Source organism: Acinonyx jubatus, chromosome A2 (assembly GCF_027475565.1).
Source record: "Acinonyx jubatus isolate Ajub_Pintada_27869175 chromosome A2, VMU_Ajub_asm_v1.0, whole genome shotgun sequence".
Taxonomy (NCBI): domain Eukaryota; kingdom Metazoa; phylum Chordata; class Mammalia; order Carnivora; family Felidae; genus Acinonyx; species Acinonyx jubatus.
In genome coordinates, this window is record NC_069383.1 from 85725947 (window position 1) to 85753433 (window position 27487).

A 27487-nucleotide genomic window follows, 5' to 3' on the forward strand; every position below is an offset into this window, starting at 1 on the left:
TTAAATTTCCCATATTCTGCTGAGTAGTTACAGTTTTGCTTCTTGGTTCATCTTAGAGGTAAAAGCAACCTCACGTGCAAGTATAAAAGGTGTTGTATAGTTTAAAAAGCATTAAACGATGATGAACTAGTATTTGTGATAAACATGGATGAAATTAAATGCCCACCGAAGCTGTCTGATAATATTTGTTACTTGAAGCAGTTCTATCTTCCCTAAATTATTTCTAATTATTCAGTCAGATAAATTTTTGACCCACATATAAAATACTAAAAACTATTAACATAGGAGGGAAAACCGAAAAGCACAAAAATTTTCAGTCACAACAATTGAAATACCTTGCAAACACAAAATCTAGTAATGCAATTAATCAAATTAAGGTAACAAAGCTTACTTTATTATTAGTTTTTAATAGAAACCTTTAAAAAAGTATCTAAAATAATGAAACTGTGCTGTAGATTCTACAGTGAAATGTGGAACAAAACAATTAATTGATATAGTGCTTAGAACAGTGACTGTAACACAGTAAAAATATTTAAGTGTTAGATACTGTTATTACCTTTTTCAGCACCTGAATGTATTGTTCCTGCTATATCATGTCTAGCAATGGACATTGGCAATACTTTCCTTGTAGAAATGCTTTCAGTACTAGTGGCAGCAGAAACTGTGGCACTTGCTGTTGAAATACTAGTTTTATTCTTGGTCATGGCACCGTCAGAGTTCCTTTCATCTGAGTCCGAGTCATCAGAGTGAAGAGGATTAGTAAAACTGAGGGGTGCTCTAAAGAGAGGCGAGCTGTTATGATGATCTGCAGGATCATGGGTGTCAACTGGTGTTGTGGGGCTTGGTGTTAAACTCACAGTTTTCATCGTTTGACAGTGGAGATCTGAGGATTTGCCTTCAGATGACTCAGGCATGGGTAGGATATTTTCAGGTCCATGAAAAGACCACATTACATGTCCTTTCTCATCAAGAGGCAAGCGGTCTGGCCTTGGAGGTGTGCCTGAATTCTTCTGTGATTCTTCTGGTGGAACACCCGGAACTTTATTTGACTGTGTTGCGCTGCAGTCCACACAAGAATTCTGAGAAATATCATCTACTTTAAGATCCCCTGAACTCAATTCCTGGGACTTAGAGGTTTTATCAGCTATACAAGGTGGAGTCGATTTAATTTTAATTGCATGTCCCCTATTCAAGAGTGTGTTCCCATCAAAACTTTTTGGTCCCTCTTGGAGGGGGACCTTCTTAATCTCAAAACTTAAATTTCGCTCCAATTTTTTATCCATCTGTTCAATAGCTGGTTCATTTTTCCCTGGAAGTTCTGCTGACTTATTATAGTTTCTGTTGAGGTCTGTTGAATGTTGTTCTGATGAAACCATGTGCAACACTGGCTTTGGATGGTATCTGTCATTGTCCTGCCACACAGTAGTGACTGTTGGAAATGCTGACGGGGGAGAAGGTGTCAAGATGGGTGGCACTGGATGAGGTTCTGGTGGCTGAAGTATTTCTTCCTTGGCATCCCCTTCAACAAGGCAACTGAAAACATTAATAAAAGGGCATCATAAGAATGCTCATCCTTTCATGAATAAAAAATTATAAACTGTCAAAATTTAATGTTTAGTGAGGCAATATAATACTGTTTACAAATACAAGAATTTTCATGAAAAACGGGTCTCCTCCCACAGCCCTTCAGTTACCCAGAGACATCAACTTTCAGCCTTTTTAACAGCTGCTTTTAAGATTCACCTCCATTATTTCAAAATATTTCAAAATTCATAAATTATCTTTTTTCCATAAATTGTTATTTCTTGATCTATTTCACACATTCTCCATTATCTTCCTGCTAGGTATCTTTTCTATCTTCCCAATACTGTTACTTTTAGCTAGTTCAATCTTATCAATATCGATATCATTCTTACCCATGACATTATGATTTCCTATCTTTTCTTATACAACCTCTTATTTTTCTCTAATAATTGCCATATGTTTCTGATGGCTCAGTTCTCTATGCATCATCAATAATTTAGCCCTTCTTTTTTCTTCCACATTTATACACCTCTTCCCAGTTGGTCATGAAACACACTATAGGTAATTATCAATACCACACACGTCCCTCTTAGGCTTTTAGGTCCTTGGTGCTCAAGCTCCAGTGTGTACCACTGACTACCTAGGCCCCACAGAGCTGACGTTCTCTCCAGTAGGACTCTCCTATTTTCCAGGTCCCATACATAAGGTACACTTCCTTGTTTTGGTGGTTATATCCTGCAATTTCTTAAGAACTACATATGGGAGGCAAATTTCTTGAGGCTTTTTATATTTGAGTATTATATTTTCAAGGTTATTGATTTTTTGAAAATATACATAATTTTAGATTAGAAATAATTTTCCTTCACAATTATGTAATTCTGATTCCTGCTCCTTTGAATGTGAACTGTGTTTTTTCCCTCTCTTGGAGCTTTTAGGTTCTTTTTTGTTCTTGAGGTTCTACAGTTTCACCATGGAACTTTCAGAATCCATTGTATTATAATTTTTTTTATTACCAGATTGGAAACTTTCTTTTTAAGTTTATTTATTTGTTTTCAGATAGCGCGTGCAGATAAGCGGGGGAGGAGCAGAGAAAATCACAATCAGTGCAGAGCCCCATACGGGGCTCAAACTCACAAACCGTGAGATCGTGACCTGAGCTGGAATCAAGAGTCGAAGGTGGGGTCCCTGGGTGGCTCAGTCAGTTAAGTGTCCAACTCTTGATTTCAGCTCAGGTTCGTGAGTTCGAGCTCCACACTGTCAGTGAGGAGCCTGCTTGGGATTCTCTCTGTCTCAAAATAAATAAGTAAAAACTTTAAAAAAATAAAAATTCATGTTCTTTAATACTGGAAATTTATCTTACTATCTTTTTTCTACTTTGTATTATCTCTATTTCATCTAGGTTCCTTTTTTTCCTGCTTATTTAGGTCTATCTTTCATGTTAGAGATGTTGTCAAATGCCTGATCATCCTGGTTCTGTTCTTAAAGAATGGAGTATTAAAAATGACTGGAAGATCTATACACATTATGTAAGAGGGAGGTCTTGAAGCTTGTGGCTTAGAGGTCATGTGGACTGAGTACAGCCTTTGCAACAATATTGGTGGGCCACAACGAGTAAAGTGTACATTTCATCTCTTGAGCTAGTTAGTTTTTCAAAAGGGAGGTTCTCCCACCAGCAATCTGGGAGCAAAGGACCTGGAGGATGTGACCATTCAGCATAAAAAATTCCTGTTTTCAGTAAGGCACTACAACACCACCATCAGTTGGATCTGATGTCCTTGAATCCAAAGACCCGCCCCTGGTTCAGCCACTCCAGAGTAAATCCTTCCTGTGTGTCCAAATGTGAGAGAGGCAGTCATTTGCTCAATTTGATGTAAGGAATCTGGGGTTCTAAATACTCTTAATAGAAACACTCAAGTCTCCTTGTTTTTAGTCCCATCCTACACACTAGTCTAAGGGGGACCTCCAATTTCTGAGGTTTTCTGAGAGTTCTTTGGAGAATCATGTTGATTCTTGTGGGCTTCCCCCACCTACAGGAAAGCAAGTTTTAGCTTTCCCTGTTCTGTTAGTCCCTTTACATTGGTTGATAAGCTTTCTACTTTCCACAGTTCTATAATCATCCTTCTGCTGCCATCCCTCTCCAATTTTGTTTTCAAAATCTTCATACATTTTTATGTTCCTTCACAATAATTTTAGGAAGTTTAGGGAGGGACCAGAGTTAAATGTGTTCAAACAGCCTTATTTAACCAATAATCTTGTTAAGTACTTTTGGAAACAGTGTGCAGGATGTTGAAAATACACAATAAACACATTCTTAGCTACTCATATTTTTAAAAAGCCTTACTGAGGTAGAGTTGATGTACAAAAAACTATACATATTTCATTTATAAAATCTGATGAGTTTGGACATATGCATATACCCATGATACCATCACCACAGTCAAGGTAATAAACATATATCATCACCTCCAAAAGTTTCCTTGCGTCCCTTTGTGGGTTTTTGTGGCTACTCAAATTTGATTGGTAATTACACTAACAGATTTCTTCCTTATCCTTCTTTGATTTAAGGTTGGTTGGAACAAGGCTTAAAACACTTAAATAGCACTTTCATGTACACAAAAATTGGAAGCCCAACCACAAAAATATAAATGCTACAAATGGATTTTCCACTATAATAACCAACACTCATGTTTTTACTAGATATTCTGATATATGACTTGCATAATTCTTATTGTAAATACTGGTTTTAACATCCTCTGTTTTGAGGAAGGCATAGATTTCACTTCTCAAAAACAAAGCAAACCATTCAGGACCTACCACATGCGAGGCATTATACCAGTACCAGAAGAGGACAGAACAATGAACACAACGGTTCAGAAAAACAGTGAAAAATAAAACTAAAAAGGTAGATCGAAGCTATACTGTGAAGGCTCAGAACTTCACACTAAGACATTTGGACTTTATAATAACAATAAATTATATTTAATTTGTTTGACCAAGTCTTAAAATGAGTGACTCTATAATTTGTTATGTTACATAAAATCAGAAAATTACTTTTCTTACAGTAATTTAGGCTGGATTCCATATGGGGTGGAAACAGTAAGGGAGTGAAGAAAATGACTACCAAAAAATTAGAACACTTTCAAAACAAAAACTTTCACTACTCTCTTTTTTTAGGGAGGTAATACCATATAATGAAGAAAACATTACTGGACTAGAAGATAGGAGACTTGTGTTCTTGGTTGAACTCAGCTAGCCTATTCACATCAGTTCCTTTGGAAAACAGCTATTAATATCCCTGTGATCAAGATTACTGTAAAAGTCACTGTGTTCATGACATCACTTACCACTCTGACATATCACTGACTATCTACAGAATGAATAGAGAATACATGGCAATCTAAACAAGGAAGATGAGAAAACATAAATATAGGTGTTGTATCAATGCTAATGATTACTTTTGATATAATGATTAACTTGATAAAAAAAGGTTTTTTTGACGTCTTTATTTTTGACAGAGAGACAGAGAGAGTGCTAGCAGGGGAGGGGCAGAGAGAGACAAGAGACACAGAATCCAAACCAGGCTCCAGGCTCTAAGCTGTCAGCACAGAGCCTGAGGCAGGGCTCGAACTCACCAACCTTGAGATCATGACCTGAAGAGAAGTCGGACTCTTAACTGACTGAGCCCCCAGGCACCCCAATATAATGGTTACTTTATATTCTATATAGCTTAAACTTTGGAATTGAGAAAGATGTTCTACTTGTGTTTATCCTTTATTTCTTGGTTTTATTATATATTCTGACCCCTATCAATAACTTTTTAAAATTATGCCTGAGATCAAAAGTATTTCTAAAGTGAAAAGAAATAACAGAAGAATTAGAGAACTATAGTAAGCATGCATATTTTTGCATTTTGACAAAATCTACCGTTATTTATCTTAAAGAATGCAAATTGGGGATGAATAATTCAATTAGAACTTTAAAATTTTAATCAAATAAATCACTTTTGTCCTTTATGATTTCCTTTATCCTTCTATTATATTCCCTTCTACAAGTTTGTCAACCATTATTTTTTTGGTCAAACATTATATTTTGTTTCAATAATTTGACTTTCTGTATTTAATCACCTGAAGATTGCCTTGGTATTTGGTATAAGGATCTAAATATATTTTTCTTCAGATGATTAGTAATATTATATTATGACTTTATAAATAACCAAACCTTTTCCTTCTCCCTATTTAGTATATATTAATTCCTAACAAGATCTATTCCCTAGTTGTTGATTCAACTCCATTAACTAGTATATTTTTATACCACTGACAGACTATCTTAACTATTAGTTTTCTAGTTTTTAAAAGAGTTGGTCCTTGCTTATCACTATTTTCATCCAAAGTTTTCTATGTTATTTCTCTTTGCTCATCCAAGTTAACATTATATTGTCAAGTTCAGAAAAGATCCGGTTAGTATTTTAGTGAAAATTGCATCAAATATGAAAATAAATGATATTTTAAGTATCACTGCGGAAGCTCAATTACATTTAACTTTTCCAATCAAGAACACTTAATTTTTTTTCAATAATACAAATGAAAATAATTCTACCTAAGGTTCTACTTTCTACATAAGGTTATTTACAGATATTTAGTATTTTGAAATACTTTTAATCACTTTTAATCACTTCTTATTTGGCTGACCTATAGGACCATTTCCTACTTTTATTTAATCACTTTGCTCCTTTCTTAAAAATTAGCCACTTCAAGGCAATACATTTGTTTAATATACTTGTTAAAAAAAGAATCAACGAAAGGAAATTAGCATTTCAAAAAAGAGCCAAAGACTTTTTTTTTAACAGAAGAAAACAGTGCAGAAGAACAACAACTGTTTTGTGAAATACAGGTTTCTCCATCACCTACTTTTTCCAGTTGCCATTTTCCCAGAGTTCTTGGTCACCAAAACCCTCACCAAAAAACCACATTTTTTGCTAGATGAGGGTTCCCCAAATCAGGTAACTTCAAAAGCCTCCAATGAGTAGACCTTAACTCCTGTTTTGACCCCACAAATGCCCTCACCTATTCAGGATATTCTAAGAGCCACAGATGTCTGAAAGTCTATTCATTCTCCCAGGCAACCCTCAAAAAGGTTGATATTCATGTATTTCTGGCAGATACGAAATTCCTTCACGGCTTGTAGAATGCCACTGTTTTCCTGGTTTTATCCTTGGTGGTTTTCCTTTTCTACAGCTTTCTTTTAGTCTGCTCCTCACAAATTATGGTGCTTATCAGGGTTCTCTCCTTGGTACTTTGTTATATTATATCTACAATATGAAAGACTTTATTTCTGTTCAAGTCTTCCAAATACAAAACCCTCAATAAATCTTTACCTCTCGCCTCGATAACAAAATGTCTGAAACAACCACATTCCATATTCCTTCCAATTCTAATCCCACTTAAAACCGAATTGAGAGGCATTAGAAGAAAGCATCAAGTATACTGTCCCTGTCTCTGAAATATTAAATAAAGAAAATTTTACTATGGCACACACCCATTTGTGTCTCTGTAGTAAACCTGTTGACAATTTATAGAAACAGCTAACAAGGTACACTTACAGAGTGCTGGAGTTAGTGAAAATAGAAAATGAAATCTGCTGTTCAAAATCTACAATACTCTTTAAGTATGTACAAATCAGAATTATATGACTGATTAAATCTAATACAACAAACATAAGCCTTCCTCCATCTTTCTCTAACAACATGTACTCTAAACAACCAATTCATTTATTTGCTTTCTGTAGCCATACTGAAAAAGAAAGTATACCATTATTACTTTTTAATCAGTCTTATACTGTTGTGATTTTATTTTCAGTTAACAATTTACACTAGTTCGAAAACTCATCTCAACCTGGAACTCACAGGGTATGCCTTTGTGGAACATAAGGAAATTCTGCCATTTGACTCTACTGCATGTATAAGAAAAAGGTAACTTCACATATCCCTAAATAAAATCCTGTCTTAAGCTGAATGAACATTGTTCTATTAATACTCATTTGCTACTTCTTTATTATCCTTTTTGTTTATTAAAGAATAACAGGAGTCAAACTTTCAAAAAGACTTAAAATGCACAACATTCTATTCATTTTTCCCTTCAAAATTAGGAAGATATTACCACTGTTTGTTGTTGGAAATAGAGGACTATGTACATCACAAATATCAGTGTACACTTTGAGAACCTCTACATTGGCTCAATCTCAAAAAAATTAAAAGATATTGGGGTAGCAAAAATGTTTCTTGATTTATTACCTTTGTAGCTAGTACAGTTTCTTTTAGGATCCCGAAGAACTCATATGTGGGACAAAAAAGTTAGCTAACAGTTTATAGATTTTAACTAGATACCTTCCCAGGAGGCTAAGATTCCAATTTCAGTATAGATATCAAAGTGGAAATCAAACAAGAAACTACTACTGGGAAGTTTTGTTAGTGCACAGTTAACCACATCCTGAGCATTTAAATGCTGAGATTGTAAACCCACCTTCATAGGCTTTCTACTCTTCCACAGAGAAGCACATAACATAAAAGTATTCCAGAGACTACAGTAAGTATGATACCTTGCCTTAGTTATCAAGGAAAAGTGTATTCTTCTTTTGTATGGAGGAATAATCTCATTAAGGTGTAGCAACTCAATGCCAAGACCAAACCCCACTTAACTTCAGTCAACTTCTATTCAACTTCTAAGGGAAAAAAAAAAATTGATGAATCGTATATAAAAGAAGTCCTACTTTAAGGGAAGGCCAATTCATTTGGGCAGATATTCGCTCAAGACAAGACCCTATATAAGTCCTTGTAATAGTTAATAATTGTATAGTAATTGTAATGGGAAAACTAACATGTAATGGAAAACTAATAATGTGCCAAGTCCTATAGGTAGCATTTTCACATACTTTATTTCATTTCATTCCTAGGACACTACTTAAACAAAAACAAAATGAACCAAGGATTAAATAAGTGGCTTAATTAGAACTTCAAAGCTAGTACATGGGTGAAAGGACTTGAAACTAAATCTTTCTGATTCTATCTATATTCTTTCATACTACCACATAACTGACCTAGCAGCTACCCTGAAAGAAAAAAAGAAATAAAAAAGGGTACAAGAATATCTTGACTTTATTATAAATGAGCTTGGTATGAAAGTAATAAAATCCGGACAGAAATAAGCTCATTTTGCTAGTAATGTTACTAAACATCTTCAAATAACTTTTTCAGTGTGCACACAATTTTTGACAATCATTATCACTTTTTCAGTCATTATGCAAAAGTGGACATCTTTTAGAAAATTTAAAATTGTAATTGTACCACATACCAAAACATGAACTACTGTCAGTTCAAGGGGGTGTTCACTGTTAATGTACAGTGTACTACTGAAATTTTACCTAAAGTGAAACAAAATTTTTAGTACTCTAGTAACATATCAAATACATATGCTATATCCTAAAAAAAAGAATGATAAAAGTTATAAAAACAACTTGGAAATATTCAGAATTTGTTATTTTAATTAAGAGTAAGTAAAAGAAAAATATCCTTTTAAAGAAAACGTGACATACAATACCTGCGGGTCCTTGGTGGTTTTGGAGGAGGAGAATCTTGTTTGTCAGGATCCATGGAGCTGACCATATTTTCAGTGTTAATTTCATTCTGCCGAGAAAAAAAAAGCTTCATTAAAGTTAGGAGAAAAATAATTTTCCTTTCTCATGTTTCACATAAGCTGTTTCTAATGTTTATTTTTGAAAGAGAGAGCAAGCGCAGGGGACAGGGGGAGCAGAGAATCTGAAGCAGGCTCCAAGCTGACAGCAGAGAGCCCAATGCAGGGCTCAAACCCACAAACCATTAGATCACGACCTGAGCGGAAATCAAGACACTTAAACCAACTGAGCCACCCAGGTGCCCCTCACATAAGCGGTTTCTTGGCTTTTGAATTTGTAAAACAATGACACTTTCCCAAAATGGGGTTTACATTCTCTATTATTTTAGCTGAAAGGGCCAAACTTCAATGAGAGACATTCATATCAAAAAAAGTCTAGGGGTGCCTTGCCGGCTCAGTTGGAAGAGTGTGCGGCTCTTGATCTTGGGGTCATGGGTTCAAGCCCCATGCTGGGTGTAGAGATTACTAAAAAAATAAACTTAAAAAAAAAAAAAAAAAAACCACCACCACCACAATCTATTTCCAGTTACTGAAAACAATTGTGTACCATGGCATTTCAACACATTTCAAATGTTTCCATAAAGAAACATATTTCCCAAGAAAATAAAGATCAAAGAAGATTTTTTTTCAGGCATCACTACTACTAGAAGCTTAACATGTGCAGAGAAGAAAAAAAAAAGCCAGTAAAATAAGGCTTATATCTTCCGCTTTCCCAATCTTTTTCAAGATTCCTACTGCTACTTAGTACTTTTAAACAGGTCCCAGAATTCATTTTAATCAATCTTTGCCCTACCCTTTATCACCATGGAGTGCCCTTACTCCATAAGCATATATAACTATTATATCATTCTCTAACCAAATAAACCCAAAAAAGGCAGAGAGAGCCCATCCAGAGATATCCTTGTTCTCGCTGGTCACAAGGACCAGTAATATTCATTAACATGGATGTTCCAGAGTCAGTAGTAATAAGAATCTTAGGTTGTGTTTAGGATTGTGAATAGAAGAGTTCTGAAATTATTATATAAAACACTGCCTTGAATTAGTTTCAGCCTCAAGGAAGTACTTCATTTTTATCCAGCTAGGCATATGTTAATGGGTCGGAAGACAAGAATGATTTTCATTGTTACCTACATCTCAGATTAATTTTAGAAAAAAAGCCATCTTTATATAAACTATGATTAAGGAACTCTGAAACTGTAATTGCCTTTTTTTTTAATCAAAATGTACTTTTACTGGGTTCATCATAGCACCTTTTTTGCCTTTATAACTGTTTCTTGCCAATGAGTTTTTTTGTTGTTTTTTTACTAAGTAGGCCTAACCAAGGAAAACAGAGATCTCCACTTTGCAACAATTTTTAGTGCACTGTGTCCTGATATATAATGAGATGTATCAGAAGAGTTTTATGCATCCTAACTCTGCATCTTACTCTGACCAAAACAACAATTACATCATGAGAATGGATGTTTTCATCCTTAAATTAAAGCCACCTACCATAACAAAGCATCTGTTGCAGGGATATCTGCTAAGGCAAAGTAGCCATATAATTTATTGTCCAAATCAGGGCTCGTTAAGAAAGAAAGTGGGGGCACTAGTAATTATTACACCTAGACAAATATTAAAGATACCTCCGACATATTCATTCATATGCTTATAAACATACTCCCATAATAACATTCAATATTTTTGTATCAAAATCTGTAAATATTCACATTAAATAGGTTAAATAAAGGTTAAAGGGGAACCATATGAAACGGCTTCTAACCTACAAAACTCAGCAATTTTTTATAGTACAATGTGAAAGCCTCAAGTCATGCCAACTTAGATTTTGCTTCCAAATGGGTATAATACCAAACCAACACTCTCATTCTCTCTTCCCTTCTCCTTCCCCACAACTTCAGGTTTTCAGAGCATTTTGGATTTTGGAATAGCTGAATATGTGAAATGCACTGAAGAGTAAGCACTGCAGAGGATACAAAAATGTAAACAACATAGTACTTAACTCCAAGAAGTGTATAGTCTAGTAATAATCACCAAATTAAAAGGTAAAGGGGTAATCATAAAACCATAAAGTGATGAAATCAGAGAAAGGAGATGTTATATGAAGGTGTGGATATTAAGAATATAGTTGAGAAATATTAAGAAGTTGAGAATATTAAGGCAGTATGTTGAATGGCCTTAAAGGATAGATAAGATAGTGCTATACACAACAGAGTATGGAAGGGAATAGGTGGGAAGGGAACAAGAAGAGAAACAAAGGGCATCTGCAAGCAAATGACAACAAGTATGATAAAGGAAAGAAAATGTCATGAAGAATTCCTCATTCTGAATAAATGAGAGAATGGTGGAGCCATTAATAGAAAGGGCCAAAAGAAGAAAAGTAACTTTGGGGGAGGTTAAGACTTTTGAACATGTTGAGTTTCATCTTAAGAAAGAAATGAATGTTGCCAATACAGAAATGCAACTCAACCACTGCCTACACAGCATGAACAAATCCTCTCGGTTACTGTACTTCACAATAGGACAATGTTCTTGGATTCCTGTTTTACCTACAATAATGTTTGCTCTACTCCTATCTTCTGACACTCTTAACTACAGCTTTTGTCCCCACATTTGTCCTAATGTAGATAGCTCTCTTAAGCTGCTTTTATTACCTGAAACAATCACCAACTTGGTGATTCCAACTTTAGAAATAAGGTAATCCATTGGTAATTAGGTTCTAGTGTATCCTTGTTTCAAGAAGAGCTAAAGTTACTATTTTTTACCTTTTTGACCACCTTCACCCATTTCACTGAAGTAATTTTGTGTCTTATATTTACTACATAACAGCCATGTGAAAGGCCACACAAAAAAAATCAGAACCTAACTATCAAATAATTACAGACATATTATCAGCTGTAAAATCAAATATTAAAACAAGGTGATTTAAAAATAAAAGACATTATATTTGAGGAAAAATTATTAAAAACTCAGTATCACATCTAAAATGTACACCACAACAGGGGCACCTGGGTGGCTCAGTCAGCTGAGCGTCTGACTTCAGGTCAGGTCATGATCTCATGGTTCGTGAGTTCGAGCCCCGTGTTGGGCTCTGGGCTGACAGCTCAGAGCCTGGAGCCTGCTTCAGATTCTGTGTCTCCTTTTCTCTCTGCCCCTCCCCTGCTCACGCTCTGTCTCTCCCTCTCTCTCAAAAATAAATAAACATATAAAAAATTTTTTTTAAATGTACAACACAACAGAAGGACCATAACACAAACTATTGCTATTAATCATCCTAGAATTGAAAAACCTGGTGTAGATAACTGGTCTTTTATATACAAGATAAAAAAGCATGCAAGCATATCTTACAGATGTTTGCTTACTTATGTATTTCTAAATTCCAAATCAGTAGGCTACTCCATTCTAGAATGAATTTTCGCTTTGGATCTCTTACTCCGGAAAGTCATCTTAGTTGTAAATACCTCTAACAAATAACATTTTTTAATGTTTATTTATTTTTGAGAGAGAGACAGAACGTGAGCAGGGGAGGGGCAGAGAGACGGAAACACAGAATCTGAAGCAGGTTCCAGGCTCTGAGCTGTCAGCACAGAGCCCGACACCGGGCTGGAACTCATGAACTGCAAGATCATGACCTGAATGAAAGTCGGCTGCATAACCTAATGAGCCACCCAGGCGCCCCACAAATATCATTTATTATAGAGTCTTATATTGTTGGTCAGCATTCCAACCAAAATTTCTATGAAAATAATTCTAGAACATACAATTTGAGAGTTTTTTGTTTTTTAACTTTGCCTCTAAATTGTCGGAGAAATAATAAACAGATTTATAAATGTTTCTCAGAGCACAGGTTCAGAGAGGTAAGGAAAATATTTCAAATCATTTTATTCAACCATACAGTTCTGAAATAATTTTCCCCGGTTTTTTACATTCCACGTTTTTTCTAAATGGGATTTATGGTTTCCAACCACATATAAACCTGCTATAAAAACAAGTCACCCAGATTCAACAATACCTAGAAAGCAAGATTTCTTAAGAGGACAAGATAAAAAAATTACACAGAATGATAAGCTGTCTGTCTTTCTTCTATCCATTCCTCCTTCCACTTTTTAAATCCATTCACCCATTGAGTTATATAGTTAATACAGTATTAGTCACTACCTTTGGCAAAGTATTTTTTCTCACCAAATACAGCTTCCTCAGAATGGATTCTATAGAGAATGATTTTTCCTTTTTACAGAATAGAAATTGCCATCTTGCCCAAAAGGTAAATCCAGCAGTGGCCGTGTCAGCTTTAAAATGCAAGGACATAATCTAACATTTTAAGTTCAGTTAGCAAACATTTAGTGGGTGTCTCCTATGTATCAATCAATGCTATGAGAAAGTAGGTTTGAAATAACCATTAATCTGCTATTAGGTGATATTTCATTTCATCCCATACAATGTATGTTCCTTCTTGTATTCCTTAGCTATTTATAAACCTCTGAGCCATTAGACAGAAACAATCTATAACAAAATTAAATCCTAGTGTGAAGTTCAGACTAATAAAATGAAAGTTTAATTTATGAAAGAAAACCTAAAAAAAAAAATCAAGGTAATAAGAAAACAGAGATGAGAGAGCAATGCAATATTTACCACATATCAGTTTCTGGAGATTACTTAAATATACTTAAAAGCTTTAAATATACAACACTGAATATTGCATTAAAAATATTTTTGAGCAAAGGCAACAACAACAACAACAAAAAACAAGTGGGACTACATCAAACTAAAAAGCTTCCACACAGCAAAGGAAACCATCAACAAAATGAAAAGGCAATCTATGAAATAAGAGAAAATATTTGCAAATCATATATTTGATAAGGTGTTGATATCCAGAATATATATGGAATTCACACAACTGAATAGCCAAAAAAAAAAAAAAAAAAAAAAAAAAAAAAAAAATTATAAATGGCAGAGGACCTGAATAGACATTTCTTTAAAGAAGACATACACATGGCCATCAGGAATATGTGAAAAAATACTCAACCATCACTAATCATTAGAAAAATGCAAATCAGAACCACAATGAGACCTCACACCTATTAGAATGGCTAGCATCAAAAAGACAGAAATAATAAGTGTTGGAGAGGATGTGGAGAAAAGGAAACCCTTGTGTATAGTTGGTGGGAATGTAAATTGATGCAGCCATTATGGAAACAATATGGAAGTTCCTAAAAAATTAAAAATAGAAATACCAAACAATCCAGTAATCCCATTTCTGGGTATTTATCCAAAGGAAGTGAAAACACAAACTCAAAAAGATATATGCACCCCCATGTTCACCGCAGCCTTATTTATGATAGTCAAGACATGAAAGCAACCCAAATGTCCATCGATGGAAGAATGGATAAAGAAAATGTGGTATATGCACATGATGGAATATCATTTAGCCATAAAAAAGAAGGAACTCTTGCCATTTGCAACAACGTGGATGGATCTTGAGGGCATTATACTAAGTGAAATAAGTCAGAGAAAGACAAATACTATATAATCTCACTTATATGTGGAATCTAAAAACAAAAAACTGAATTCATATACAGAGAACAGATTGGTGCTTGCCAGAGGTGGGTGAAATGGGTAAAGGAAGTCAAATGGCCGAGGTCAAACTATGCAAACTGCCAATTATAAAATTAAAAAGTCAGGGGATATAACGTACAGCATGGTGACTAAATAATACTATATTGCATATTTCAAAGTTTGTAAGAGTAAATCTTAAAAGTTCTCATCACAAGAAAAAAAATTGTACCTATGTATGGTAATGGATGTTAAACTAGACTTATTGTGGTGATCATTTCACAATATATACAAATATCAAATCACCACACTGAACACCTAAAACCAATGTTATATGCCAATTATATCTCAATAAAAAATTAAAATAAGAATTTTCTATACATTTAAAAAATGTAATAGAATATTTTTCACTTGTATATACTAAGGAAATGGTAGTCTAAAGCATCTATATTTCAGAAGTATCAAAACTTTAACTTTAAAATTAAATCTTGCATTTATAAAAACAAATATTTTCCCATTACAGTTTAAAGAAAAAAAAAGCATAGCCTATTTAGCTTTCTGAAGCATTAACTGAATCTCAATTTAAATATTATACATAGTAATATATAAACATTCTATTCTGTATTAGAAAATATTTGACTATATTCAGTACAGATTATAACAGGCTTTAATTAAACCAAGGGGGAAAAAGAGATGGCCATGTATAAGGCCTAGTTGCACAATGATTCCTAGGTTAATACAGGAAATAAAAATGAGGTCACATACATTAATCTTAAAAATTTACATTATCATTTGGCTAATAAAGGAAATACATAGCCCTAAAGCTCATGGATAATCCATATTGTCAAAATAATCAATACTATATTATTTTAAGACATTGAGACCAGCATTTGGTAACAAATCTCTCATATATAAAACCAAGAAATTTAAACAAATAGTCTGGGAAAGTGCCAAAAATAATGTGCAAAAGAAAAGGAAAATAAAGGTTATAAATTTTGCGCCTCATTTTACTTCAGTTATCGAGGCTAAGTTCAATTTATCATGTGATAGCTATGTTAGTTTCAGTGATAAAAACGTAAAGAAATTTTATTTAAAAAAATAGCACAATACCTTCAAGGACAAGGACATTATGTACATACAGCAAAAAAAAGACCTAATTAGAAAACAGAGGCAGACATGAGAACACTATGAGAATACAGTATTTTTGTCAGGTCAAAAGTTTGAATATCCAATAAGATCTTTTAAAGCTAAAATGGGAAGATGGCGGTGTAGGAGGACGCTGGGCTCACCGCGACCTGCTGATCACTTAGATTCCACCCACACCTACCTAAATAACCCAGAAAATCGCCAGAAGACTAGCAGAATGGATCCTCCAGAGCCAAGCAAAGACGAGAGGTCCACGGAAGAGGGTAGGGAGGGTAGGAAGGGTGGAGAGGCGGTGTGCGCTACACGGACTGGCAGGAGGGAGCCAAGGCGGAGGGGCGGCCCACCAGCCAAGCAGAGGCCCCGAGTCTGGCTTGCAAAAGCGGAGGGGCCGGACAGAGTGTGTTCTGACAGCGAGCAGGACTTAACATCTGGAAGGTTAAACAGCTCTGCTCGGAGAGCAGGAGGGCTGGAGGACAACGGGAGGGAGAGTTGTTGAGCCCCGGACAGAGCTCAGCTTGGCGGGGAACAAAGGCGCTCGCCAGGTGCCATCCTCCTCGCCCATCCCCCAGCTAAAATCCCAAAGGGAACCAGTTCCCGTCATGGAACTTGCTTGCACAGCGCAAACACCCAAAGTTGTGCTTATGCGGAGCCACCCCTCCAGCAGGTCTGAATCGCTCCCAGTGCCGCAGGGCCCCTCCCGAAGCGGATCTCCGAAGGAAAAGTGAGCTGAGCCTGCCCCTCCCGCCCCTGTGCACCTTGCCCATCCACCCCAGCTAATACGCCAGATCCCCAGCACCACAAGCCTGGCAGTGTGCAAGTAGCCCAGACGGGCCACACCACCCCACAGTGAATCCCACCCCTAGGAGAGGGGAAGAGAAGGTACCCACCAGTCTGACTATAGACCCAGCAGTGGGCTGGGGGCAGACATCAGGTCTGACTGCGGCCCCGCCCACCAACTCAAGTTATTCAAGACAGCACAGGGGAAGTGCCCGGCAGTTCCTCACCACTCCAGGAACTATCCAAAATGACAAAACAGAAGAATTCCCCTCAAAAAAACCTCCAGGAAATAACGACAGCTAACGAACTGATCAAAAACGATTTAAACAATATAACAGAAAGTGAATTTACAATAATAGTCACAAAATTAATCGCTGGGCTTCAAAACAGTATAGAGGACAGCAGAGAATCTATTGCTACAGAGATCAAGGGACTAAGGAACAGCCAGGAGGAGTGAAAAAAATGCTATTAATGAGCTGCAAAATAAAATGGAGATGACCACAGCTCAGATTGAAGAGGCAGAGTAGAGAATAGGTAAACTAGAAGATAAAATTATGGAAAAAGAAGAAGCTGAGAAAAAGATTAAAAAAATCCAGGAGTATGAGGGGAAAATTAGAGAAATAAGTGATGCACTAAAGAGAAATAATCTACGTATAATTGGTATTCCAGAGGAGGAAGAGAGAGGGAAAGGTGCTGAAGGTATACTTGAAGAAATAATAGCTGACAACTTCCCTGATCTGGGGAAGGAAAAAGGCATTGAAATCCAAGAAGCACAGAGAACTCCCTTCAGACGTAACTTGAATCAATCTTCTGCACGACATATCATAGTGAAACTGGCAAAATACAAGGATAAAGAAAAATTCTGAAAGCAGCTAGGGATAAACATGCTCTACCATGTAAAGGGAGACCGATAAGACTCGTGACCGATCTCTCTACTGAAACTTGGCAAGCCAGAAAGGAATGTGGCAGGAAATCTTCAATGTGATGAACAGAAAAAATATGCAGCCGAGAATCCGCTATCCAGCAAATCTGTCATTTAGAATAGGAGACATAAACGTCTTCCCAAACAAACCAAAACTGAAGGATTCATCACCACTAACCCAGGCCTACAAGAGATCCTAAGGGGGATCCTATGAGACAAAGTACCAGAGACATCACTACAAGCATGAAACCTACAGACATCACAATGACTCTAAACCCATATCTTTCTATAGTAACACTGAATGTAAATGGACTAAACGCGCCAACCAAAAGATATAGGGTATCAGAATGGATAAAAAAACAAGACCCATCTATTTGCTGTCTACAAGAGACTCATTTTAGACCTGAGGACACTTGCAGATTGAAAGTGAGGGGATGCAGAACTATTTATCATGCTACTGGAAGTCAAAAGAGAGCTGTAGTAGCCATACTTAGACAAACTAGACTTTAAATTAAAGGCTGTAACAAGAGATAAAGAAGGGCATTATATAATAATTACAGGGTCTACCCATCAAGAAGAACTAACAATTATAAATGTCTATGCGCCGAATACGGGACGCCCAAATATATAAAACAATTACTCACAAACATAAGCAACCTTATTGACAAGAATGTGCTAATTGCAGGGGACTTTAATACCCCACTTACAACAATGGATAGATCATCTAGACACACGGTCAATAAAGAAACAAGGGCCCTGAATGAGACATTGGATCAGATGGACTTGACAGACATATTTAGAACTCTGCATCCCAAAGCAACAGAATATACTTTCTTCTCGAGTGCACATGGAACATTCTCCAAGATAGATCACATACTGGGTCACAAAATAGCCCTTCATAAGTATACAAGAATTGAGATCATACCATGCATACTTTCGGACCACAATGCAATGAAGCTTGAAATCAACCACAGGAAAAAGTCTGGAAAACCTCCAAAAGCATGGAGGTTAAAGAACACCCTACTAAAGAATGAATGGGTCAACCAGGCAATTAGAGAAGAAATTAAAAAATATATGGAAACAAACGAAAATGAAAATACAACAATCCAAACGCTTTGGGATGCAGCAAAGGCAGTCCTGAGAGGAAAATACATTGCAATCCAGGCCTATCTCAAGAAACAAGAAAAATCCCAAATACAAAATCTAACAGCACACCTAAAGGAAATAGAAGCAGAGCAGCAAAGACACCCCAAACCCAGCAGAAGAAGAGAAATAATAAAGATCAGAGCAGAAATAAACAATATAGAATCTAAAAAAACTGTAGAGCAGATCAATGAAGCCAAGAGTTGGTTTTTTGAAAAAATAAGTAAAATTGATAAACCTATAGCCAGGCTTCTCAAAAAGAAAAGAGAGATGACCCAAATAGATAAAATCATGAATGAAAATGGAATTATTACAACCAATCCCTCAGAGATACAAACAATTATCAGGGAATACTATGAAAAATGATATGCCAACAAATTGGACAACCTGGAAGAAACAGACAAATTCCTAAATACCCACACACTTCCAAAACTCAAACAGGAGGGAACAAAAAGCTTGAACAGACCCATAACCAGCGAAGAAATTGAATCAGTTATCAAAAATCTCCCAATAAGTGTCCAGGACCAGATGGCTTCCCTGGGGAATTCTACCAGACATTTAAAGCAGAGATACTACCTATCCTTCTCAAGCTATTCCAAAAAATAGAAAGGGAAGGAAAACTTCCAGACTCATTCTATGAAGCCAATGTTACTTTGATTCCTAAACCAGACAGAGACCCAGTAAAAAAAGAGAACTACAGGCCAATATCCCTAATGAATATGGATGCAAAAATTCTCAGTAAGATACTAGCAAATCAAATTCAACAGCTTATAAAAAGAATTATTCACCATGATCAAGTGGGATTCATTCCTGGGATGCAGGGCTGGTTCAACATTCGCAAATCAATCAACGTGATACATCACATTAATAAAAGAAAAGATAAGAACCATATGATCCTGTCAATCGATACAGAAAAAGCATTTAACAAAATTCAGCATCCTTTCTTAATAAAAACCCTCGAGAAAGTCGGGACAGAAGGAACATACTTAAACATTATAAAAGCCATTTACGAAAAGCCCACAGCTAATATCATCCTCAATGGGGAAAAACTGAGAGCTTTTTCCCTGAGATCAGGAACACGACAGGGATGTCCACTCTTGCCGCTGTTGTTTAATATAGTGTTGGAAGTGCTAGCATCAGCAATCAGACAACAAAAGGAAATCAAAGGCATCAAAATTGGTAAAAGCTTTCAGTTTTTGCAGATGACATGATAATATACATGGAAAATCCGATAGACTCCACCAAAAGTCTGCTAGAACTGATACATGAATTCAGCAAAGTTGCAGGATACAAAATCAATGTACAGAAATCAGTTGCATTCTTATACACGAATAATGAAGCAACAGAAAGACAAATAAAGAAACTGATCCCATTCACAGTTGCACCAAGAAGCATAAAATACCTAGGAATATCTAACCAAAGATGTAAAAGATCTGTATGCTGAAAACTATAGAAAGCTTATGAAGGAAATTAAAGAAGATATAAAGAATGGAAAAACATTCCGTGCTCATGGGTTGGAAGAATAAATATTGTTAAAATATCAATACTACCCAAAGCTATCTACACATTCAATGCAATCCCAATCAAAATTGAAGCTAGAACAAGGAATCCTAAAATTCATATGGAACCACAAAAGGCCCCGGATAGCCAAAGTAATTTTGAAGAAGACCAAAGCAGGAGGCATCACAAGCCCAGACTTTAGCCTCTACTACAAAGCTGTAATCATCAAGACAGCATGGTATTGGCACAAAAACAGACACATAGACCAATGGAATAGAATAGAAACCTCAGAACTAGATCCACAAAAGTATGGCCAACTAATCTTTGACAGAGCAGGAAAGAACATCCAGTGGAAAAAAGACAGTCTCTTTAACAAATGGTGCTGGGAGAACTGGACAGCAACATTCAGAAGAATGAAACTAGACCACTTTCTTACACCACTCACAAAAATAAACTCAAAATGGATAAAGGATCTGAATGTGAGACAGGAAACCATCAAAGCCCTAGAGAAGAAAGCAGGAAAAGACCTCTCTGACCTCAGCCGCAGTAATTTCTTACTTGACACATCCCCAAAGGCAAGGGAATTAAAAGCAAAAATGAACTACTGGGACCTCATGAAGATAAAAAGCTTCTGCACAGCAAAGGAAACAACCAACAAAACTAAAACTAAAAGGCAACCAACGGAATGGGAAAAGATATTTGCAAATGACATATCGGAAAAAGGGCTAGTATCCAAAATCTGTAAAGAGCTCACCAAACTCCACACCCGAAAAACAAATAATCCAGTGAAGAAATGGGCAGAAAACATGAATAGACATTTCTCTAAAGAAGACATCCAGAAGGCCAACAGGCACATGAAAAGATGCTCAACATCGCTCCTCATCAGGGAAATACAAATCAAAACCACACTCAGATATCACCTCACGCCAGTCAGAGTGGCCAAAATGGACAAATCAGGAGACTATAGATGCTGGCGAGGATGTGGAGAAACGGGAACCCTCTCGCACTATTGGTGGGAATGCAAACTGGTGCAGTCACTCTGGAAAACAGTGTGGAGGTTCCTCAAAAAATTAAAACTAGACCTACCCTATGACCCAGCAGTAGCACTGCTAGGAATTTACCCAAGGGATACAGGAGTACTGATGCATAGGGGCACTTGTACCCCAATGTTTATAGCAGCAGTCTCAACAATAGCCAAATTGTGGAAAAAGCCTAAATGTCCATCAACTGATGAATGGATAAAGAAAATGTGGTTTATATACACAATGGAGTACTACGTGGCAATGAGAAAGAACAAAATATGGCCCTTTGTGGCAACGTAGATGGAACTGGAGAGTGTGAGGCTAAGTGAAATGAGCCATACAGAGAAAGACAGATACCATATGTTTTCACTCTTCTGTGGATCCTGAAAAACTTAACAGAATCCCATGGGGGAGGGGAAGGGAAAAAAAAAATGTTAGAGTGGGAGAGAGCCAAAGCATGAGAGACTCTTAAAAACGGAGAACAAACTGAGGGTTGATCGGCGGGGGGTGGGAGAGAGGGAAGGGTAGGTGATGGGCATTGAAGAGGGCATCTTTTGGGATGAGCACTGGGTGTTGTATGGAAAGCAATTTGACAATAAATTTCATATATTAGAAAAATAAAAATTAAAAAAAATAAAAAAATAATAAAACTTTAATATTTAAGTTAAAAAAAAAAGCTAAAATGACATCGAACTAATAAACACACGCCAAAAAGGGACTTAATTGTAGCACTCCAATTCTACTTCATTAAAAAGCCTGTACAAAATTAACTATAAAACTATTTATTATGACCAAGAACAAAATACAATTCATGTAGAATCAACTTGTAATTACTTAGGTGGGGGTAGAAAAGGAGAACAATAGTTAATTTAAAAATTTTTTTATTTTTATTTTTTAGAGCATGAGTGGGAGAGAGGGGCAGAGGGAAAGAGAGAAGGACAGAGGGAGAGAGAGACCGAGAGAGAGAGACAGACACTGAGGTTCTTAAGTAGGCTCCATGCTCAGTGCAGAACCTGACATAGGGCTTGATTCCACAACCCTGGGATCATGACCTGAGCCAAAATCAAGAGTCGGACATGCAAGTGACTGAGCCACCCAGGTGCCCCTAGTTAACTTTTTAAAAGTAATTTATACTTGAAACAGTAATGATTTTTGATATAAGATCAACTTTCCTAGCTATATTCTATGGACAATTATTTAGCTGGTTATGGAGTCCATAAATATCCATTACAATAGAGATTCAAATAGGAAGAAGGAAAGGAGTTAACAAAAAAATAAAAATAATTGTCATGGATATTATGTTAGATAAAACACAAGATGACAATTAAAAAGCTAAACATTACATCTTGGTTAAAAAGTAAAAGTTTTTGGGGCACCTGGATGGCTCAGTCCGTACAGCATGCAACTCTTGATCTCGGAGTTAAGTTTGAGCCTATGTTGGGTATAGAGATTACTTTAAAAAAAAAAAAGCTTAAAAATATAAAGAAAAGTTTTCTAAATTTAATAGGCCAAGAACACCTACCACTCCATCAGCAATTTTCTGGGCTCCATGAATTTCATACAGTTGTAGCTGTTTTTCAAACAGTTGGGCAATTGCTCTGTGAACAAGCTCATACTGCTCCTATTATGGAGATGAAATGTTAAACAAGGGAAAAGATGTTAAAAAACAAAAAACAAAACAAGAAGACATTTATAAAAATACAGTTTATAAAGTAAAACAAAAAACTATACCTTAGTTTGTACTGCAGAATGCCTTTGTGTTCTCATTTCTTGTATTAAATTAAATACATTGAATTCCTCTGGTATTTTCTGAAACAAAGAATTTAATACATCAACTCTCTTTCATATAGACCTTCAACTTTTCAAACAGACCTTATATACATGCTGGATGAGGGAAAACATGTACTGAGAACTACCTACCATCCTTCAGACACTCTTCTTGGCATTGTGGATACAAAGCTAATCTTGACCCTCGGCAGTCAAGCTGGTGAGATATGTGAACAAATAAATATCCACCAAGGCAAAATCACAGTTCAGTGGGAATAAAAATGCTGTAACTAACTCTGATTGGTGTGTGGAATGAAAAGTGAGGGAAATATACATAAGCACAGCAGATTAAATATATACTCTATTTCAGGAATTGAGAAGCTTGATGTGGAGATAGCCTAAAAGTGAAAGAAGGAGAAGTATTCAAGGAGGAAAGAAGGTAAGGCTACCTGGGATCAGACTGTAAACATAATAAAATTTGAACTCATTCTGCAGGCCACTGTTCCCTGTGCTGGCTACATAAGGACCAGCTAAGAAATTTGGTAAAAATACAGATCCCTCAGCTGTGTCTCTGGAGACTGTGAAATATCCCAGACAATTCTTGGTACACCTGGAATTAGAACTACTATAATAGGGAGCACAGACATGAGGAGATTTGATATACAGTCTACTTTTGCAGTATGGAGGCCAAGAGTCTGAAAAGGGGACAAACTGGTAGTAGTTTACTGAAGTTTTAAAAAAGCAGATTTGAGGCACATTTCTGAGGTAGAACTATAAGAACTTGGTAATCACCAAGAATATTTTGAAGTGATAAGGAAAAAGAATTAAAAATGATTCCCAGGCATGGGGCACCTGAGTGGCTCAGTTGGTTAAGCATCTGACTTCAGGTCAGGCCATGATCTCACAGTTCCTGGGTTCAAGCCCTGCGTCGGGCTCTGAGGTGACAGCCCAAACCCTGGAACTTGCTTCAGATTCTGTGTCTCCCTCTCTCTCTGCCCCAGTTACACTCTGTCTCTCAAAAATGAATAAACATTAAAAAAAAAAAAAAAACTAAAAAAAAAAAAAGATTCCCAGGCTTACTGCTTGAGAGTCTTTACATAACATCAGAAGATTTTTACAAGTCCTAACCTAAGACAGAAGATTTACCCTATGTTAAGCCAAACACAGTCAAATGAGGACTATGTTCAAAATACACAACTTTTGAGATGACCAGTTATTTATTTTGCTTACTGGCATTTATCTATATGCCTGTTTCCATCTCAATTTTAATCTTTCACTTTTATGTTAAAATGGGTTAGAATCCTAGTTAAATTTTGTTCATTTAAAAATCTTCATTTCGACTATCAGGAGATGATTACAATTTTTGAGGAATACAAAAATAAAATTTAATCCTAGACAGCTTTTGAGGAAAATTTAAAATTTAAATATTCCCTAAGAGTTTAAAATGGAAAGAAGGCAGGAGGAAAAAGAGATAGAGGGCAGAAAGGAAAAAAACCCTAAATATTTTATTAATCCTATTTTATACAAGATACAGATTGAAATATTCACAGAAACATACTGTAAAGCTATAAAGGGGGGTGCCTGGCTGGCTCAATCAGTGGAGTATGTGACTTTGATCTCAAGGTTGTGAGTTCAAGCCCCATGTTGGGTATAGAGATTACCTAAAATATAAAATTAAAAAAAAATTGGGGGGGGGAGCCTGGCTTAATTGATGGAACATACAACCCTTGATCTTGGGGTTCTAAGTTCAAGCCCCATGTTGGGTACAGCATTTACTTAAAAAAACAATACAAAAAAAATTTTTTAACATTTATTTATTTTTGAGAGACAGAGACCGAGAACCAGCAGGGGAGGAGCAGATGGAGAGAGAGAGAGAGAGAGAGAGAGAGAGAGAGAGAGAGAGAATCTAAAGCAGGCTTCAGGCTCTGAGCTGTCAGCAGAGCCCGACACGGGGCTTGAACCCATGAACCATGAGATCCTGACCTGAGCCAAAGTTGGAGGCTTAACTGACTGAGCCACCCAGGTAGGCTCCCAAAAATAAATAATTTTTTAAAAAGCTATAAAGAATTAAAAACCTCTCCCTAGTGCATAGAAAATGAACATACTATAGAACCAGAAAAGGAACCAAATCTACATACAATAGGGACAACTTAAGTTTTTCAAATCTGTAATAAGGGCTGTGTTTTATTTACCTGTATATCCTCCAAAGTATTAAACAGTTTCTTGGAATGAGTAGTGGTAGTAAAACAGTAAGAGCAATTGTAATGAAAACTAACATTGAAATGAGCACATACTACAGGACACCCACGTTCTTTTTTATTTGTTTGTTTGTTTGTTATGAGAGAGAGAGCACAAGCGGGGGTCGGGCAGAGAGGGGAACAGAGGATCTAAAGCAGGCTCTGTGCTGACAGCAGAAAGCCTGATGCGGGGCTTTAATTCATGAACCCTGAGATCATGACCTGAGCTAAAGTCTGACGCTTAACCAACTGAGCTACCCAGGTGTCCCAAGACACCCACAGTTCTAAAGAATTTTAGAAACGTTAACTTATTCCTTATGAGTTATTAATATTATTAATTTTTCAGTTGAAAAAATGGAGGCACAGTGAAATGAAGTAATTTGACCAAAATCCCAAAGCTAGTAAATGACAGAGCAGGAATTTTAATCTGGGCAGTTTGGCTCCAGAGTCAGCATCCTTAACCACTATACTGTGTATCCACTTAGGCATAAATATTTATAAAATTGGTTACATTTATACTTAGAATATAAAAGGCAATGAAGATTCTGTATTTGGAAAAGTCAACGCAGAGTTTACATTCTTAATGTAGGTATCAATTCACATAGATCAACCAGAAGGCAACATGTCTACCTTTCTGCCCTGTGCATTATCTCAAGGTAATATGCATCATTTATGCCTTCCTTTTTCAGTTCCATTACGTTTATTTCTTACATAGTAAAGCTACTTCTAAAAAAGCAACATGTATAACAGAACACAATCTATAATTTACAGAAATTAATCATTAAGTTTGAAAATAATAATAGATCAATTGGACATAATGCTATATAAAAATTATTCTTACCCCAGCTTTTAGTAAATTCCATGTATAATCTATGGCACAAATGGCACCTGTTCTTCCACAGCCTGCACTGTAAAGTTTGAAAGAAAAATTTGATTTTTGTTATAAAAGAATTATAAACTAAATGTGGATGAACATGTTAGTTTTCAGAAGCAAAAAAAATCATTTAGAAATATGACAAAATTCTACCATTTTAGTAAACAGATTACAACTTAACATCTTTAACATCAGCATTTATACCTGGTTTTTATTAAATTTGGGTAACTTCCAAGATTCAAAAATTACCTATGTGATTCACAGATGACCCAGCAGCCTTCATTTTGTAAGTCTAATTCTAACTCAGAAAATCTTGTCTAGCTAACATAATAACTCACAGAGATCATTTTATTTTATGTACAACATGGTTCTGATGCCTTACAGTAGAGGAAGAAACAACACATCATTTCAATCTGCAAAAGGTATAGGAAAGACGAAGAATACAAGCCCTAGAAACTGGTTTGAACTCCAGCAGTGATTTCAACAAAAGAACAAAGTGACCAAAATAACAAAAGACCAGTGATGTACTTTCATCTTCTAAGAAACTAACAGAACCTGGAGAACATAAGTAAAATTCTGCAGGTTTTTACATTTTAAAACATGACAAGAGTACTTTACAGCAATTGATTCTCAACTAGAGGGAGACAGGAGACATGCATCTTAGGACTGAGAATCACTCTGAGTAATTAAAGACATTACTAACATCACCAGAATCATTTTTAGGCAGGAAAAAAGTTAGGCAGCATTTAAATTTTGAAACCTTTAGAAATATCAGTAGTTTGTCAAACATGTCATGTGAGAATTCCTGATAAAGTAAATTTATAAACAACTTAGTATGATTTTTAAAAAGCTCTTAAAAGACATCAATAATACTAATTTTTAACTATTGATATATTTATCAATTCTTCATAGCAAAATATTTCTAGAATTTTAAGTTAAGAATTACTAGGGGCTAAATGACATATATTTAAAACTTTATGGTTTAGGGGCGCCTGGGTGGCTCAGTCGGTTAAGCAGCCGACTTCGGCTCAGGTCATGATCTCGCGGTCCGTGAGTTCAAGCCCCGCGTCGGGCTCTGTGTCTCCCTCTCTCTGACCCTCCCCTGTTCATGCTCTGTCTCTCTCTGTCTCAAAAATAAATAAACGTTAAAAAAAAAATTTTTTTTAAATAAACAAATAAAACTTTATGGTTTAAAGTGTAACCTTACAAAGATACACACAACCAGACTGATGAAACACAATACAAAATTTAGAAACAGATCTGAGTATATGTAGGTATTACATAGTGGTGGATTCTCCCATGAAACGGGAAAGATTAGACCATTCAATAAATGGTAGAGG

At 36.0% G+C, this 27487-nt stretch overlaps 1 protein-coding gene and 1 long non-coding RNA gene across 6 annotated transcripts in view; one reads left to right on the top strand and one right to left on the bottom strand.

Annotated features, from left to right (window-relative positions):
• The window catches only part of PTPN12 (protein tyrosine phosphatase non-receptor type 12), a 101331-nt gene that overhangs the window by 9324 nt on the left and 64520 nt on the right, over nt 1–27487 (bottom strand). For all 5 annotated transcript variants that reach the window (XM_027071741.2, XM_027071742.2, XM_053218568.1 and 2 more), the window contains 5 exons: nt 26115–26181; nt 23001–23078; nt 22792–22890; nt 9117–9202; nt 557–1533 (listed from right to left, as the gene is read on the bottom strand). In XM_027071741.2, the coding sequence (XP_026927542.2) occupies nt 557–1533; nt 9117–9202; nt 22792–22890; nt 23001–23078; nt 26115–26181 (1307 nt within the window). The remainder of the gene's footprint in view (nt 1–556; nt 1534–9116; nt 9203–22791; nt 22891–23000; nt 23079–26114; nt 26182–27487) is intronic.
• LOC128314809 (uncharacterized) lies at nt 1530–27267 on the top strand. Its single transcript, XR_008296888.1, has 2 exons — nt 1530–7492; nt 23120–27267. It is a non-coding gene; the product is annotated as an uncharacterized LOC128314809 (long non-coding RNA).